The sequence below is a fragment of the Hippocampus bargibanti genome, linkage group LG20, assembly GCF_051943395.1.
Source record: "Hippocampus bargibanti isolate YZ-2025 linkage group LG20, ASM5194339v1, whole genome shotgun sequence".
NCBI classification, from domain to species: Eukaryota; Metazoa; Chordata; class Actinopteri; order Syngnathiformes; family Syngnathidae; genus Hippocampus; species Hippocampus bargibanti.
The window spans coordinates 1,288,274-1,302,371 of NC_142753.1; the positions used below are offsets into that span (position 1 = coordinate 1,288,274).

The 14,098-nt window shown below is 47.7% G+C and overlaps 1 protein-coding gene across 11 annotated transcripts; it reads left to right on the top strand.

Annotated features, from left to right (window-relative positions):
* Nucleotides 1-4,172: 4,172 nt before the first annotated feature.
* Nucleotides 4,173-13,730, top strand: LOC148882591 (uncharacterized). 11 transcript variants are annotated; one of them, XM_089023759.1, is made up of 22 exons: nucleotides 4,178-4,449; nucleotides 4,520-4,582; nucleotides 4,867-4,896; nucleotides 5,100-5,141; nucleotides 5,491-5,529; nucleotides 5,596-5,655; nucleotides 6,891-6,923; nucleotides 7,007-7,054; nucleotides 7,115-7,162; nucleotides 7,236-7,295; nucleotides 7,671-7,700; nucleotides 7,774-7,878; nucleotides 7,969-8,001; nucleotides 9,024-9,047; nucleotides 9,144-9,182; nucleotides 9,252-9,407; nucleotides 9,672-9,713; nucleotides 9,790-9,837; nucleotides 9,959-9,994; nucleotides 12,211-12,246; nucleotides 13,443-13,487; nucleotides 13,563-13,730. In XM_089023759.1, the coding sequence occupies exons 1-22, from the start codon at nucleotides 4,398-4,400 to the stop codon at nucleotides 13,595-13,597; spliced, it is 1,104 nt and encodes a 367-aa protein (XP_088879885.1). In that variant the 5' UTR covers nucleotides 4,178-4,397; the 3' UTR covers nucleotides 13,598-13,730. The 11 variants fall into 11 exon arrangements, with proteins under 11 accessions (XP_088879883.1, XP_088879884.1, XP_088879875.1 ...); XM_089023760.1 differs by having other exon boundaries at nucleotides 4,181-4,449; nucleotides 9,968-9,994; XM_089023749.1 differs by having other exon boundaries at nucleotides 4,174-4,449; nucleotides 13,443-13,730.
* The last annotated feature ends 368 nt before the right edge of the window (nucleotides 13,731-14,098 follow it).

The window sequence follows — 14,098 nt, forward strand, 5'->3', positions numbered from 1 at the left end:
ATCTAACAGATGTCGCTGCTCACCCACAGAAAAACTGATCGAGTGACTGTAAAGTGACCTTGAGAGTTTTGAAAGGTGCTTAAAAATAAAATGTATTATTATTATTATTGTTAGCTATCTAGCTAGCTGGCTGGCTATCTGTTAGCCATCGATCAAGCTAGCTAGCTATTGATTAGCTAACTGGCTGGTAAGCTGGGTATCTATTAGCTATTTATTGGTTGGCTAGCTAGATGGCTATCTAATAGCTAGGCCCGTAACCTTGGTGCCGTGGCGGCTCCAACCTTCTTCGCCTGAAGTGGGGGCTCTTCCTGGGCTCGCGCTTCGTCATTCTCCAACCGTCTGTATGTGTCGCCCTCCAGTGGACATGCTGCGCCATCGCACCCCTCCGATTGGTTTGAATCAGGGGTCCCCAAACTTTTCCCTTCTGTGATGGGGGGCCGGTGTCAGTTTGTAACAGAAAAAGTGTGATGATCGTAGGGAGCTTAAAAAAATTGTTTTCCAGAAAGCCACACATAATCAAATTCCCAGGTTCTTTACAGAAAAAAAGTCAAGAAACAAATAATAACACCCTTAATGAAATAAATAATAACTAAATAACCCTCTCTGAGTTCTTCACATCAAAAAAAAAATCAGGAAATAAATCTTGTGTTCCTTCCTTATAATGACTGTAAGCCAGTTGTGAGGCGTGCTGTCGGTATGACTGAGGAATTCAAGGTGGAGGTGGGACTCCACCGGGGGTCAGCTCTGAGCCCCTTCTTCTTTGCTATGGAGATGGAGAGGCTGACAGACCATGATGTTAGACAAGAATCTCCTTGGACCATGATGTTTGCAGATGAAATTGTGATCTGTAGCGAGAACAGGGAACAGGTGGCGGAGAAACTAGAGATGTGGAGATATGCCCTGGAAAGGAGAGGAATGAAGATCAGTCGCAGCAAGACGGAATATATGTGTGTGAATGAGAGGGATCCAAGTGCAAGAGTGATGCTACAGGGAGAAGAGAGAAATAAGGTGGAGGATTTTAAGTACTTGGGGTCAACTGTCCAGAGCAATGGAGAGTGTGGAAAAGAGGTGAAGAAGCATGTCCAGGCAGGCTGGAACGACTGAGAAAAATGCCAGGTGTGATGTGTGATAGTAGGGTTTCAGCTAGGATGAAAGGAAAAGTGTATAAAACGGTGGTGAGACCAGCCATGATGTTTGGACTGGAGACAGTGCCAATGAAGAAAAGATAGGAACCAGAGCTGGAGGTAGCAGAGCTGAAGATGTTGAGGTTTTCTTTGGGAGTGACCAGGTTGGATAGGATCAGGAATGAGTACATTAGAGGGACAACTCATATTAGAGGCTTTGGAGAGAAAGTCAGAGATGCCAGACTGAGATGGTTTGGGCATGTTCAGAGGAGAGAGAGTGACTATATCGGGAGAAGGATGCTGAGCCTTGAACTGCCAGGCAGGAGACCGAGAGGAAGACCAAAGAGGAGGTTTATGGATGTGGTCAATGAGGACATGAAGGTAGCTGGTGTGAGGGAAGAGGATGCACAAAACCGGGATAGATGGAGGACATTGATTCGCTGTGGCGACCCCTGAGGGGAAAAGCCGAAAGGAAAAGAAGACTTGTAAAAGGATTTGTTATTTTTCTGGAGGCCAAATAGGAAAAAAATCTGATAGCATCTCTGGTATTGTTCAGGGGGCCGGGCCAAATGTGCTGACGGGCCGGATACGGCCCGCGGGCCGTAGTTTGGTGACCAATGGTTTGAATCGTAGAGGCTTGGCTTTGCGCTCCTCTTAACCAAAAGTAAAATCCGACTCAATCATGGACCCCAATCAAATCATAAAAACAAAATCACAAAAGATGCACGTCAACACTATACATACTTTTTGTGCCCACAGTATAGTGGGACTACTTCCGGTGTCTCAGTGACGTTGCAATCATAGAAATTGGCTTCCCTTTGGTCTCCTTTATTCATAATAATAATAATAATAATACATTTCATTTCTAAGCTCCTTTCAAGACTCTCAAGCTCACTTTACAGTCACAGGATCAGTTTTTTTTTTCCAGGGTGAGCAGCGGCAGCCACACGCGCCAGCGTTCACTCAACCCCAAATAACTCAAATAGATAGAAAGCTAGCTAGATAGCCAGATAGCTAGCTAATAGATAGCCAGCGAGGTAGCCAGCCAGATAACCAGCTAGGTAGCTAGCTAATAGACAGCAAATAGATAGCCATCTAGGTAGCTAACTAATAGACAGCAAATAAAGGACGCAAACTGCACTTGTGGATCATTTGCAGTTGCGAGCAAAGACAAAGTTTTTCTTAGGGGCAAATTGATGTCAGGCAAAAGGATTCGATATCAAAGTCACCTTGATGTACCCTCTTCTTCTCGACCCTCAATCTTTCCTTCGCAATCTGTGTCCTTCCCTCAATTCCTTACCCAAAAAAAATCCATACAAAAGCAGCGTCAGTTTCTGTTCTTCAATCATTGGCGGTCATTTCTGGTTTCTATGGAAAAGCAAAATGAATTACAGGCATGGAGCAAAGTTTGCAAGCTTGGGCGCGAACACTCTGGGACTCGAGTTACTTACCCACATGGAAGAGGGACTGAGATGAGTGAGATTGAGTTTCTCCAAAAGGATGAATGAGCAGCCCTGGTGGTCTTCATGAGATTCACTCACGCAGTGCGTCCACGAAAGGACAAGAGTGACGGCAGGTCCCACTTCAGGGGAAAAAAACTCATTGAACTCTGCTCCGACACTCACACAGTTGCACCACTTACCTTTCGTTCTTGCTGCCAAATACTTGACGAGTACATCCAGTCGCAACACATGTCCATACCGGTTTTTAATAACTAACTTTTAATGGAATTTTTTTGAAAAAGCTGACCACTCTCGAGCCCAGCGGTGTCAAACATACGGCCTGCGCCCCAGAGCCGGCCCCCAAGGTTTGATCAGGCCCGCAGGATCATTTAAAAGTGGAAAAAAATGCACAAACTACATGCAATTCATATTTTAATGAAGTGCAATTCAAGGATTGTCCACGAGAGGGGCGAGAGTGGTGCTGTTTCGATCAGCGTATAATAATAATAATAATAATAATACATTTGATTTCTAAGTGCCTTTTGAAACTCTCAGTCTTTCCAGTCACAGGATATTTTTTTTCTGTGGATGAGCAGCGGCAGTCACACACGCCATCGTTCACTCAACCCGGAAGTAACTCAAATAGGTAGCTGCGAATAGATAGCTAATAGCTCGCGAATAGATAGCCATTCGCCAGTGAATTGATAGCTAATAGCCAGAAAATAGATAATCAATAGCTAGCGAATAGATAGCTAATAGCTAGCGAAAAGATAGCCCTTAGCCAGTCAATAGATAGCTAATAGATAGTGAATAGATAGCAATTCGCCAGCGAATAGATAGCTATTAGTACTTGAGACGTGAAACAAAATGGCGGACCAAACAATGAACATCCCTAAAAACCAGAAGCCCCCCCCCCCCCCAAAAATACAAATTAAATACGTATACAAGAAAACAGGAAACATTTTGTCATTCAAGCAGAAGAAAACAGCTGTGTTTTTTTAACCGCAGTTTCAACACCTCATTAGCCAAAATGTCCGACTCATGACGGCAAAAAAATATGAGTGCTTGCAAGGACGACTAAGAAGAGACAAGTTGGACGAATTGCCGGCGGATCGGAGGAAACAGCAGTCAACTTTCACCAAGAGCCGAGAAGTCAGTGAAGCAGCAGGAAGAGCCAGCTATCTAATTTCTAGCTAAATAGCATGAGCATCAAAGCCGTATCAAGCCGACGGCGACTTTGTTCAACAATGCATGTTGAAGGCAGCTGAACTTGTATGTCCGGACAAGCCACACGCTAATGCTAGTATTAGGCTGACGAGGAATATCATGGCAGAATACACCAAAACTCATGAAAGACCTGATATTTGGCTTATTCATAGCATGTATGGTCTCGTTTTAATGGTCCGGCTCACTTGACATCTGCCGAGGCCATGTTTGACACCCCCACTCTAGTCCCTGACCTCCTCCCCCTATGGTGACACTCACCGCCTTTCCCAAAGGGGCACTCACCCTCTCCACTCTTCCGCCCAGCCCTCGACAGACACAAGGGCACAGTCCCGCCTCCAGGGTATAAAACGCAGAAGTGGATCTTTGATGCAGAGCAACATCATGTCGCCGAGGTGAGTCAAACTTGGATGGCAGTAAACGCTGCTAACACATTGACGGGTTTGCTCGCAACTTGCGGACGCAGAGATGCAGCTGTGACTCCTCAACGGACAGGAGTCACTAAGCATGCCAGTGACCAATCGCTGGACACGGGAGCGATATCGAGCGAGCGCTCGTGAATGCGTGAAACAATCTGACTTTGTGACCCCTCAGGAACTTGATCTGGATGTCCTTGCTGGCTGCCCTGGTAACGGCGACGTGGACGGCTCCCGTGGATGGTAACGCAATGCCAGCAAAGAAAACCCAATCGGCGGCGCTGCCGACGTGAGACGAGTATTTATTTTGCAGAACGGGAAGAGGAGGCGGAGGTGACCGAGGAGGCGGAGGGCGACCGGTCCGAGGAGGACGAGGGTAGGCCGAGCTACAGACCTGCCGCGTGCTCTGTTATGGAGCGCGCGCTCCACGTCTTTCAAAGAACAAAAAAGCTGGTGGGCGCTACGTGCACCAAGGCTTTGTCGCCAGAACCTTGGCGCCTCTGCGCCGCACAAATCACTGACTAATCAATGCAACCAAACCGTGCCCATGGTGCAATAGTCCAGCTTCAAATTGGAAGCTGTGCATGCAAAGGGGTCCAAGACTGTGGAGGCACAGGCGAAAACAAGAAGAAATTTGCGCACGTGTGGTTTTGCTTTCAGATGATGATGACAACTCCACCGAGGAGGAGGGTGAGACGGGCACGTCTTTCATCTACCAGAACACCAAGTCACTTTCAAATTGCTCTTATTTGGACAAATGTCATTCCGTAACCAATTCCCGTCTTGGAACAATCAAACGATCCGATTGAAATGGAACCTCGGTCCACTTTTTAATTAAGAGCAGGAAACATGAGCTCGTTTCACCGACCCTGCACCCTCCTCCTCTCTCCCAGGATCTCCGGGTGCCCACCACAGTGCGGCGGCGGCGGCTTCGGGTAAGTTGACTCCAGCCCCCTCCGCCCCTTTCCGATATCCTGAAAAGTTGCTTTGTTCCACTTTCATTCTACTTGGATCACCAAATGGAATCTGCAGAAACACGAGCAGGCTAATCTGCAGCTTTGCGCTCGTTTCATTTGTCCCCCCCGACCCCCCAAAAAAGGATGACTTGTTCTAGCTGAAACCGGTTTTACCCGTGAGCCTCGGAGTCATCGCAGTTTTGAGATCTCGATCGGCGCTAATTCCTCTGGCTCATCGATCATCAGTTGCTCTCATCTCGCTCAATGTCAATTGTGCTGGCGCCGGTTACATTCGGTCGATTACGATCATCCTGTACATCTGCAACAGGTGTCCTGGGCAAGGTGTCGTCCCTCCCCGACGTCAGCGGTGAGCAAATCAATACGAGCAGTCAGAAGGCGGCGGCAGGTTTGACGGCGGCGTGTTATGCCTCAGGTACGCGCGGAACTTCGGCGGCTGCAGGACGCTCGGACCTCAACGGGGACACTTCAGCAGGTAGGCATGGCGTCACCGAGTGACATGTAAGCACAATAAGGGCAAAAGGACTGCCGACCGTTATGAAAGATATCCAAAATCAGAGCAATCCAATCGATGAGAAGGTTTCTTCAGCCGTCATCTGTAGTTCTTTGAAGGTGCTGGACGTTTCGCTTTTTATCCAAAAGGCTTTGTCAGCAAACAAACATTTGCTGGTAGTGTTGGCCCTATATATATATATATATATATATATATATATATATATATATATATATATATATATATATATATATATATATATATATATATATATCTCCTTACTGTCCAGACGTGGCGGTGCCAGACTTTGCTATGATAGGTCCCTGCTCTCATGTTGGGGGGAGCAGAGGACTATTCCCTGAAGCTACACTGATTACTTCTATTGTCCTGACTGATTTGAAAGGGGAGTAAAAGAAGCTATTTTCATAATACAGCAAAACCCTTCACTAAATCACCATGGTAAGGTGAGGTTTAAATTGGATCGTTCTTACAGCAGACGTCTTAGACCACATAGGCTTAGTTATGCTGATGAGGTGATACCAGAGCAAATAGGGCAATCAGGCCAGTCGTAGACCCCTCAGGGAATAGTCCTCTGCTCCCCCCAACCTGAGTGCAGGGACTTATCATATTAGAGTCTGGCACCGCCACGTCTGGACTGTAGGGAGATATATATATATAAAATCACGACCTACCACATGGCCAGCCCCAAGCCTATTGCACCATATTACGCTCACAGGAAGTATGACGTAGTCCTCTTTGATGCCATTCAAAGTCAAAAAGTCAAAGTCAGCTTTAGTGTCATATATGCTAATATGCATGACATACGTGCTGTATGTCATGCAGATGAAATACATATCATTTGTGAATGTAAAATGAGGGAGTGTCGTATGTAAAGTGACGTAGTGTAGTAATGCAAAAAATAAAGGTTGAAGTGAGGTCTTGCAGAAAAAAAGTAAAAAATAGAGTTCAGGATGACAGTACAGCATGTAGCTTTTACTCAGAGTTTGATGAGTGTGGCAGTGGGAAGGGCCAGGGGGGCAGGGCTGGGAGGGAGTTGAGTCTCCTGACTGCCTCGTGGCAGAAACTGTCCTTGAACCTGCTGGTTTTGGCTCGGAGACTCTGAGCCAGACTCCGAGCCAGACTCCTTCGGCGGTGAGCGCTTGTTTCGCTTTCGTCACTGATTTCTTTTGCGTGCGTATGTTTGTGTGTATACGCAGCAGACTCCGACGCCATGGACACGCATTCAAACGGTGAATGTCTTTCCAATAATTGGCGACCGTGACTGGCAATCGAGAAAATGTGTTTGCTTATGCGCATGAGCGTCGTGCTCCAGCCGATGGAAAGAAGCAATTGATGGGCGGGGACGCGGGAGCCGGCGCAGGTAAACCCAACGGCGAGGAGCAACGGGAGCGCTCGGGTGAAACGTGCTATTCATTGTCAGGACGGCTGATGTCATTTGGGGGAGAAGCTTCTCGCCTGGACTACGCGGGTGAGTGTCCAGGTTGTCCCGCCGGGATTTTGGAGGCGGACCTTCACATGTGAAATGTGAAGGTTACCGACAGCTCTTTCTTGGGCCCGGTGGGAAGGAACGGCGGACAACCACTTCCTGCTCAGCTTGCTGGGTAAGCAAACCTTTTGCATTCATCAGTGGTCCATTCCTAGCCCTCGGCCAGGGAGGTCCAACCTGGGTCTTCGAGAGCCCCGGCCGGTCCGGCCTGTTTTCCAGCTCTCCTCCCGGGAGCTGCGCAACGAGTTCAAATAATCAGGATGGTTCTAGTGTTGCTTCAGAGCTGATTAATGAGCTGATCGCCTCAATCAGGCGCGTCGCAGATTGGAGAGCTGGAAAATAACCAGGCTACTGTCCTGTTGGACACGCCTGCCCCATTCAGTCGTTCAAAGCACGACACCATCGGGAAGGCGTGGTCAACAGCACCAATCCTGCACTCACAGACGAGGCTTCTAACAGGACACATGATGTGCTTCTCTTTTGGCTCAAGCAGGTGAACCAACTGGGACGGACCCCACAGGTGCTTCATTGTTTCTTCTTTCGCAAGGGATGACAACAAAGCGCACAGAGTCATTTGAGTTGTTTTGATGCAGATGAAGGCTTGATCGACTCGGACATCATCAACGAAGGAGAAGGAGGACACGCCTCTGACCATCCGACTTCCACTTCTGTCACGGAGCGCGCCCACAAAGACTTGTGTACTCTATTCCAACACTTCATCTTTTGTCATTTTGAAAAAGACCAAAATATTCTGGGTGCCTCACTTTCCTGTCCTGCTTTTCTCTCAGTCCCTTCCTGGATGTCATCATCACGACAAGCAGGTAATCAAAGCAGGCCGATTATGGGGTGTAGTGCGATGGTTGTTTGGTTCCCCTCTCGCTGTGCCTTGCACAGGCTTAAGAAGGCAGACAGTCATGAACATTGCGTCCACTGCGGGCATGGGAAGCCCTTGGAGAGCTGGACGGAAATAAATTGGACCTGACCTGAATCATTCCCCAAAATAATCCTTCCTGTATTTGAAGCTGGGCTTTGGGAATGGGGGATTGGAATGCTGATGGAAAACTCGCCGGCAACAGCACAAGGCATTAGTTCAATATGCAGGAAGTCATAGCGTCCAGGGGGCTACACGATAGCACAAAGTACGATGCAATCATCCAAGACGATGGTTTAAAGAGGGGCAAAAAGGCCAAAGCCTGCCAAGGTCTGGCTTCCCCCACCTCTGTTGCTCCTCCTCAGGCGCCAGCTATGGTTAGGGGTTAGGGTTATCGTCTAAAATGTGAATAATCTAAAATGGTGGTTTGAAGAGGGGCAAAAAGTCCAAAGCTGTCCACGGTCTGGCTTCCCCCACCTCTGTTGCTCCTTCTCAGGAACCAGCTAGGGTTAGGGGTCAGGGTTAGGAGTTAGGGATAGGGGTTAGGATTAAGGGTAGGGTTAGGGTTATCGTCTAAAATGGTGGTTTGAGGAGGGGTAAAAATTCCAAAGCCTGCCATGATCTGGCTTCCCCCACCTCTGTTGCTCCTACTCAGGCGCCAGCTAGGGTTAGGGTTATCGTCTAAGATGTCAATTGTCTAAGATGTTAATTGTCTAAGATGGTGGTCTGAAAAGGGGCAAAAAGTCCAAAGCCTGCCACGGTCTGGCTTCCCCCACCTGTGTGGCTCCTCCTCACGCGCCAGCTAAACATGCTCGTTGCAGTCGTTGGAAATTGCGATCACGCCAGGCGCAGTGGAGTGTCTGGGGTGACACAGCCCAACAAAGCAGACCTTTCCAGTTGATGAACGGCGTCCATTGAAGTGTACTGATCTCCTGTCAAATGTTTGGTTTTGTTTAATCCCCCCTTCCACAGGCAAAGACTGGTCCCAAATGCACGGTACCAAGTCTTGCAAGTCTTGGGTGGTAAAGGCATTGTGGCACTTGGAAGTGGGAGCGAGTGATGATCCGGCACCACTTGTGTTGATTTGAACAGGAAATGGCCGACAGACTCAGCTGGCGGACAAAGATGGAGGTAGGGGCGCGATGACGCCCCTGACACTCAGGACCGTCTCGTCGTCATTCTCATTCTCGTGTCCTGCAGTGACGACTCAACTGACTTCCTTTGCCGAACCTTCCACTGAGCGACTCCCGCCGCAGCCCGCGCGAACCGAGCGGACACGGCCGTCTGCGACCGCTCCCGTCCTTCACCTTTCGACCTTGGCCCAGGACGCGAGCAGTCGACACATGGACGGCACGGGTGAGTGTTCCAGGAGGACAAACGTCACCGGCACGAGCGACAACCGAGTAGCACTACGATCCGTCACTGGACTGGTACTGAGTCCTCAGCCGTCACTACTCAGTGACCTTGAGAGTTTTGAAAGGCAATTACAAATGAAATGTATTATTATTATTAGTTGTGGTTGTTAGCAAGAACGGCAATGCAAGATGGCCGATTTTGACTCCATTTGCACACGCATCCGTCAGCCATGTTGCTCATCCTGTCACATGACATCACCCGTAGTGTCGCCAGTGGGGGGCACTTCCGCAAGGACCTTCCCGTCAGGTATGAGTCCTCTGGCACCCCGACGCAACAGTGCCAGTCCTGACGCTTCTGATGACGTTCGCCTTTGGTGACGCAGGCACGCGGCTGTGGCGCACCGACACCGTTACCATGGCAATGGAATCACGTAAGCCACGACTGCAGCCTTGGGTACTGGTGTCCCATTCCGAGAAGGTACCGACAAACCCGGTGTGTGTGTGTGTGTGTGTGTGTGTGTGTGTGTGTGTGTGTGTGTGTGTGCGCATGAGTCTTTTCAGAGCCAACAGGAACATCCCTTGACTCCAGTAAGTTTTCCACTTTTGATATTATAATAATAATAATCATCATAATAATATAATATAATAATACTACTACTACTACTACTACTACTACTACTACTAATAATAATAATAATAATAATAATAATACATTTCTAAGTGCCTTTCAAAACTCTCAAGGTCACTTTACAGTCACAGCCAATGTTCCCTCTAAGCTGCGCGCGCAGAACTAGACATGTTATTGGCCAATAGTTGGAAGGAACTGCACCCTTTGAGGAATCCTTCATGATCAGGATTGTTCGCCCTTCGGTTAGCCATCCTGGGTGAGTCCCATCCACCAGCAACTGGTTCATTTGTGCTGCTAGGCGCTCGTGGAGTGCTGCGAGTTTCTTTAGCCAGTAGGTGTGGACCATATCAGGGCCTGGTGCCGTCCAGTTTTTCATACCTGAGTCTCTTTCTTGTATATCTGCCGCTGTGATGGTAACTGGGTTCTGTTCAGGGAGGTTGCTGTGCTCCTCTTTCAGAGTCACCAGCCATTGCGCACTGCTGTTATGTGCAACCTCCTTATCCCATATGTCTTTCCAGTATCTTTCAGTTTCCAGCCTTGGAGGGTCTGCTCTGCTGTTAGAACCCTGTCACTGAGCGTACACTTTCGCAGGTTATGTTGCTAAGATGCTGGCAGGGAAAGCCTACATGGAGCGCCATAACCAGGTGGCTGGCATAGTCTACCGAAACATCTGTGCGGAGTATGGACTGGAAACCCCAAGGTCAAAATGGGAAACACCTCCCAAGGTGATTGGATTGGATTGGATTGGATATGCCTTTATTAGTCTCACAGTGGAGAAATTTACATTTCACAGCAGCAAAGTGATGAAAGGAATGAAAGTAGAAAAACCGTCTTGAAGTCAAAAGAACAAAAAAAAACTAAATAACAAATAATATGACAGCATAGAGACAATATGACAAAACAAAGACACAGAGAGACATTCATTCTTCAGTAATGTGTGTTCTTCAGTGATGGAGAATGACCGAGCAAAAATCCTGTGGGACTTCCAGATACAGACCGACAAGATGGTAATGGCCAACCAACCAGATATCGTGGTCATAGATAAAGGGGAAAAGAAAGCCGTTGTCGTGGATGTAGCGGTCCCGAGTGATGGAAACATCAGAAAGAAGGAACATGAGAAAATGGAGAAATACCAAGGGCTCAGAGAGGAGCTGGAGAGAGCCTGGAAGGTAAAGGTGACAGTCGTGCCTGTGGTGGTCGGAGCACTCGGGGCAGTGACCCCCAAACTAGACGATCTATTAGCTATTTATTATATATTTATATATATTAGCTATTTATTTGCTATCCATTAGCTAGCTAGCTCTTAGCTGTCTAGCTGTAAGCTTTCTAGCTAATGGCTAATTATTAGCTATTTATTTGCTATCCATTCGCAAGCTATTAGCTGTCTAGCTGACAGGCTGTAAGCTGTCTATCTGGGCAGCTGTTGGCTATCTATTAGCTATTTATTTGCTATCCATTAGCTAGCTAGCTAGCTAGCTAATGGATACCAAATAATATCTGAGTTACTTTGGGGTTGAGTGAACGCTGGCGCATGTGGCTGCCGCTGCTCATCCACAGAAAAACTTTATCCTGTGACTGTAAAGTGATCTTGAGAGTTTTGAAATGCGCTTGGAAATGAAATTGATTATTATTATTACTCTACCCCACCATGTCTCTTCTTCCGGGTTCCCTTCCCGCTACTCTTGTGACGTCATGTCAGCCATGTCACCGAGCGGTCCATGGCTGTGCCTGCAACTTTGTTTTTTTCGCTTGTTTGAAAGAGTGTCTTACTGTCACTGTATCCAGTGTCTGAAACTCATAAGAAAAAGTTAGCGGACAACAGTTGCCTGCCCAATTTTTCACAACTTGATACACAATAAGACGACTAATCGCTAAAAAAAACCATTGTTGCAAAGTATTAAGGATTGTTTTTCTTGAAAAAGTTGTCGGGCACGCAGGCGGAGAGGTTTTGCAAGTTGTACGCCCGACGTAAAAGTTGCAACAACGTCTGCCCGGGTAGACGTTGTTTCAGACACTGCTCTCTAAAGAACATTCTGAGTGTGCATTTAAATAAGCAAATGACCTTTCAATTTATTGTGGGTGGGGTATATTATCCGCAAGATGGTGATTGACAGCCTTGGATTGCACCTCCGTGCCATGTGATGTGTTTGCGTCACGTGACTTTGCGTCGTTGCAGGTGGTGGACGGGCGTCGGAGGTCCCCCGCAGGGCTGGTGAGTTTCAGCATGTTCACGTCTACTTTGAGAAGATCTCGAAGGAGAGCAAACAGAGTGTGTGGAGAGTTCAAAGTTTCAATCATTGTTAATATCGCTTGTCAACGGATGCTAAGGGGAATTTTCAGCACCTCCTAAATCACGATTGGATTAGCCTTTATTAGTCTCGCAGTGGAGAAATTGACATGAAAGAGCAGCAAAGTGACGGAAGGAAAAGGAAAGGAAAAAGTAGAAAAACAAAATATATGAGCTGCTGTAAAGGCAGCCACTCTCGTGGTGCCATCTTGAAGTTAAAAGAACAAAATGCTGTGTGGCAACTAGCGCAGGCTGCTAACATGCTAACGCGCCCATCTGACTTTTCTTTGACTTTTGTGACATTAAGTGTATTAGCTAACTAGCTATTAGCTGTATAGCTATCTAGCAGGCTATCTATTAGTTATCTACTAGCTGGCTAGCTAGCTTTCTATTGGCTATATGGCTATCGAGGTGGCTAGTAATCTGGCTAGCTATCTGTTGGGTATTAGCTATCTACTAGCTGGCTGGCTTTCTATCTTTTAGCTATATAGCTATCTGGGTGGCTGGCTATCTATGTAGCTATCTACTGGCTGGCTAGCTAGCTTTCTCTCTATTTAGTTTTCTATTGGCTATATGGCTATCGAGGTGGCTAGTAATCTGGCTAGCTATCTGTTGGGTATTAGCTATCTACTAGCTGGCTGGCTTTCTATCTTTTAGCTATATAGCTATCTGGGTGGCTGGCTATCTATGTAGCTATCTACTGGCTGGCTAGCTAGCTTTCTCTCTATTTAGTTTTCTATTGGCTATATGGCTATCTAGGTGGCTGTTATCTACGTAGCTATCTATTAGCTATCCACTAGCTGGCTGGCTGGCTTTTTATCGATTAGCTATATAGCTATCTGTTGGCTATATATTAGTTATGTACTGGCTGGCTAGCTAGCTTGCTATCTATTTACTTCCGGGTTGAGTGAACGCTGGCGTGTGTGGCTGCCGCTGCTCACCCACAGAAAAACCAATCCTGTGACTGGAAATTGACCTTGAGAGTTTTGAAAGGCGCTTACAAATGAAATGTATTATTATTATTATTATTAAAAGATACTTTGTCATCCAGCTAGCGTGACGTCACGCCGCCGATGATAATTGTGGTTTGCGTGCCTCCCCGTGTGGCTTGTTCTCCGCAGGTTTCGTCACCGGACGGTCCAACGCCTGGAGTCCGGGTCCTGAAGGTGAGGATCTTTTGGGCTCACGAGTCGCTTATGTTGCCCTCCGTCCCAAAGGTTCCATGACTTTTGCGTGGACAGTTGCAGACGACGTGGAACTGGAGGAAACCTGCTGACTCCCGTCGCCGGCCCGGCGTTCGCTTTTCCCACCGCCGCTTCCAGTGTGATGACCAATCGGAACGCGACTTCCGTGGCCTTTAGACCCTGCCCACCCACAGGCAGGACAGGGTCTTTGGTTTGGAGAAATTTAAAAACATGGATATAGTCGCTTCAAGACGCAGGCGAACGGGACATTAAAATGTCTTTGTACAACTTTGCAAGAAATGCTTTCTTTTGTCTCGCGCGGACGCGATTGCTCGGATCAGGCAAGCATCTGGCTCGCGTCTGGCTCGCGTCTGGCTCGCGTCTGGCTCGCGTCTGGCTCGCGTCTGGCTCGCATCTGACTCGCATCTGACTCGCATCTGACTCGCATCTGACTCGCATCCGACTCGAATCCGACTCGAATCCGACTCGAATCCGACTCGCATCTGACTCGAATCCGACTCGAATCCGACTCGAATCCGAAGCGAATCCGACTCAACCCTGACTCGAATCGGCCATTTGGGAAAATGACCACA

What these genes read in the sequence shown, in the direction of transcription:
- LOC148882591 (XM_089023749.1), top strand. Translation starts at nt 4,398, where the DNA reads ATGTCCTTGCTGGCTGCCCTGGTAACGGCGACGTGGACGGCTCCCGTG. An exon ending in GTGGACGGCTCCCGTGGATG is followed by an intron (nt 4,450 to 4,519) that starts GTAACGCAATGC and finishes TTTATTTTGCAG; the next exon opens with AACGGGAAGAGGAGGCGGAG. An exon ending in GCTGGCGGACAAAGATGGAG is followed by an intron (nt 9,183 to 9,251) that starts GTAGGGGCGCGA and finishes CGTGTCCTGCAG; the next exon opens with TGACGACTCAACTGACTTCC.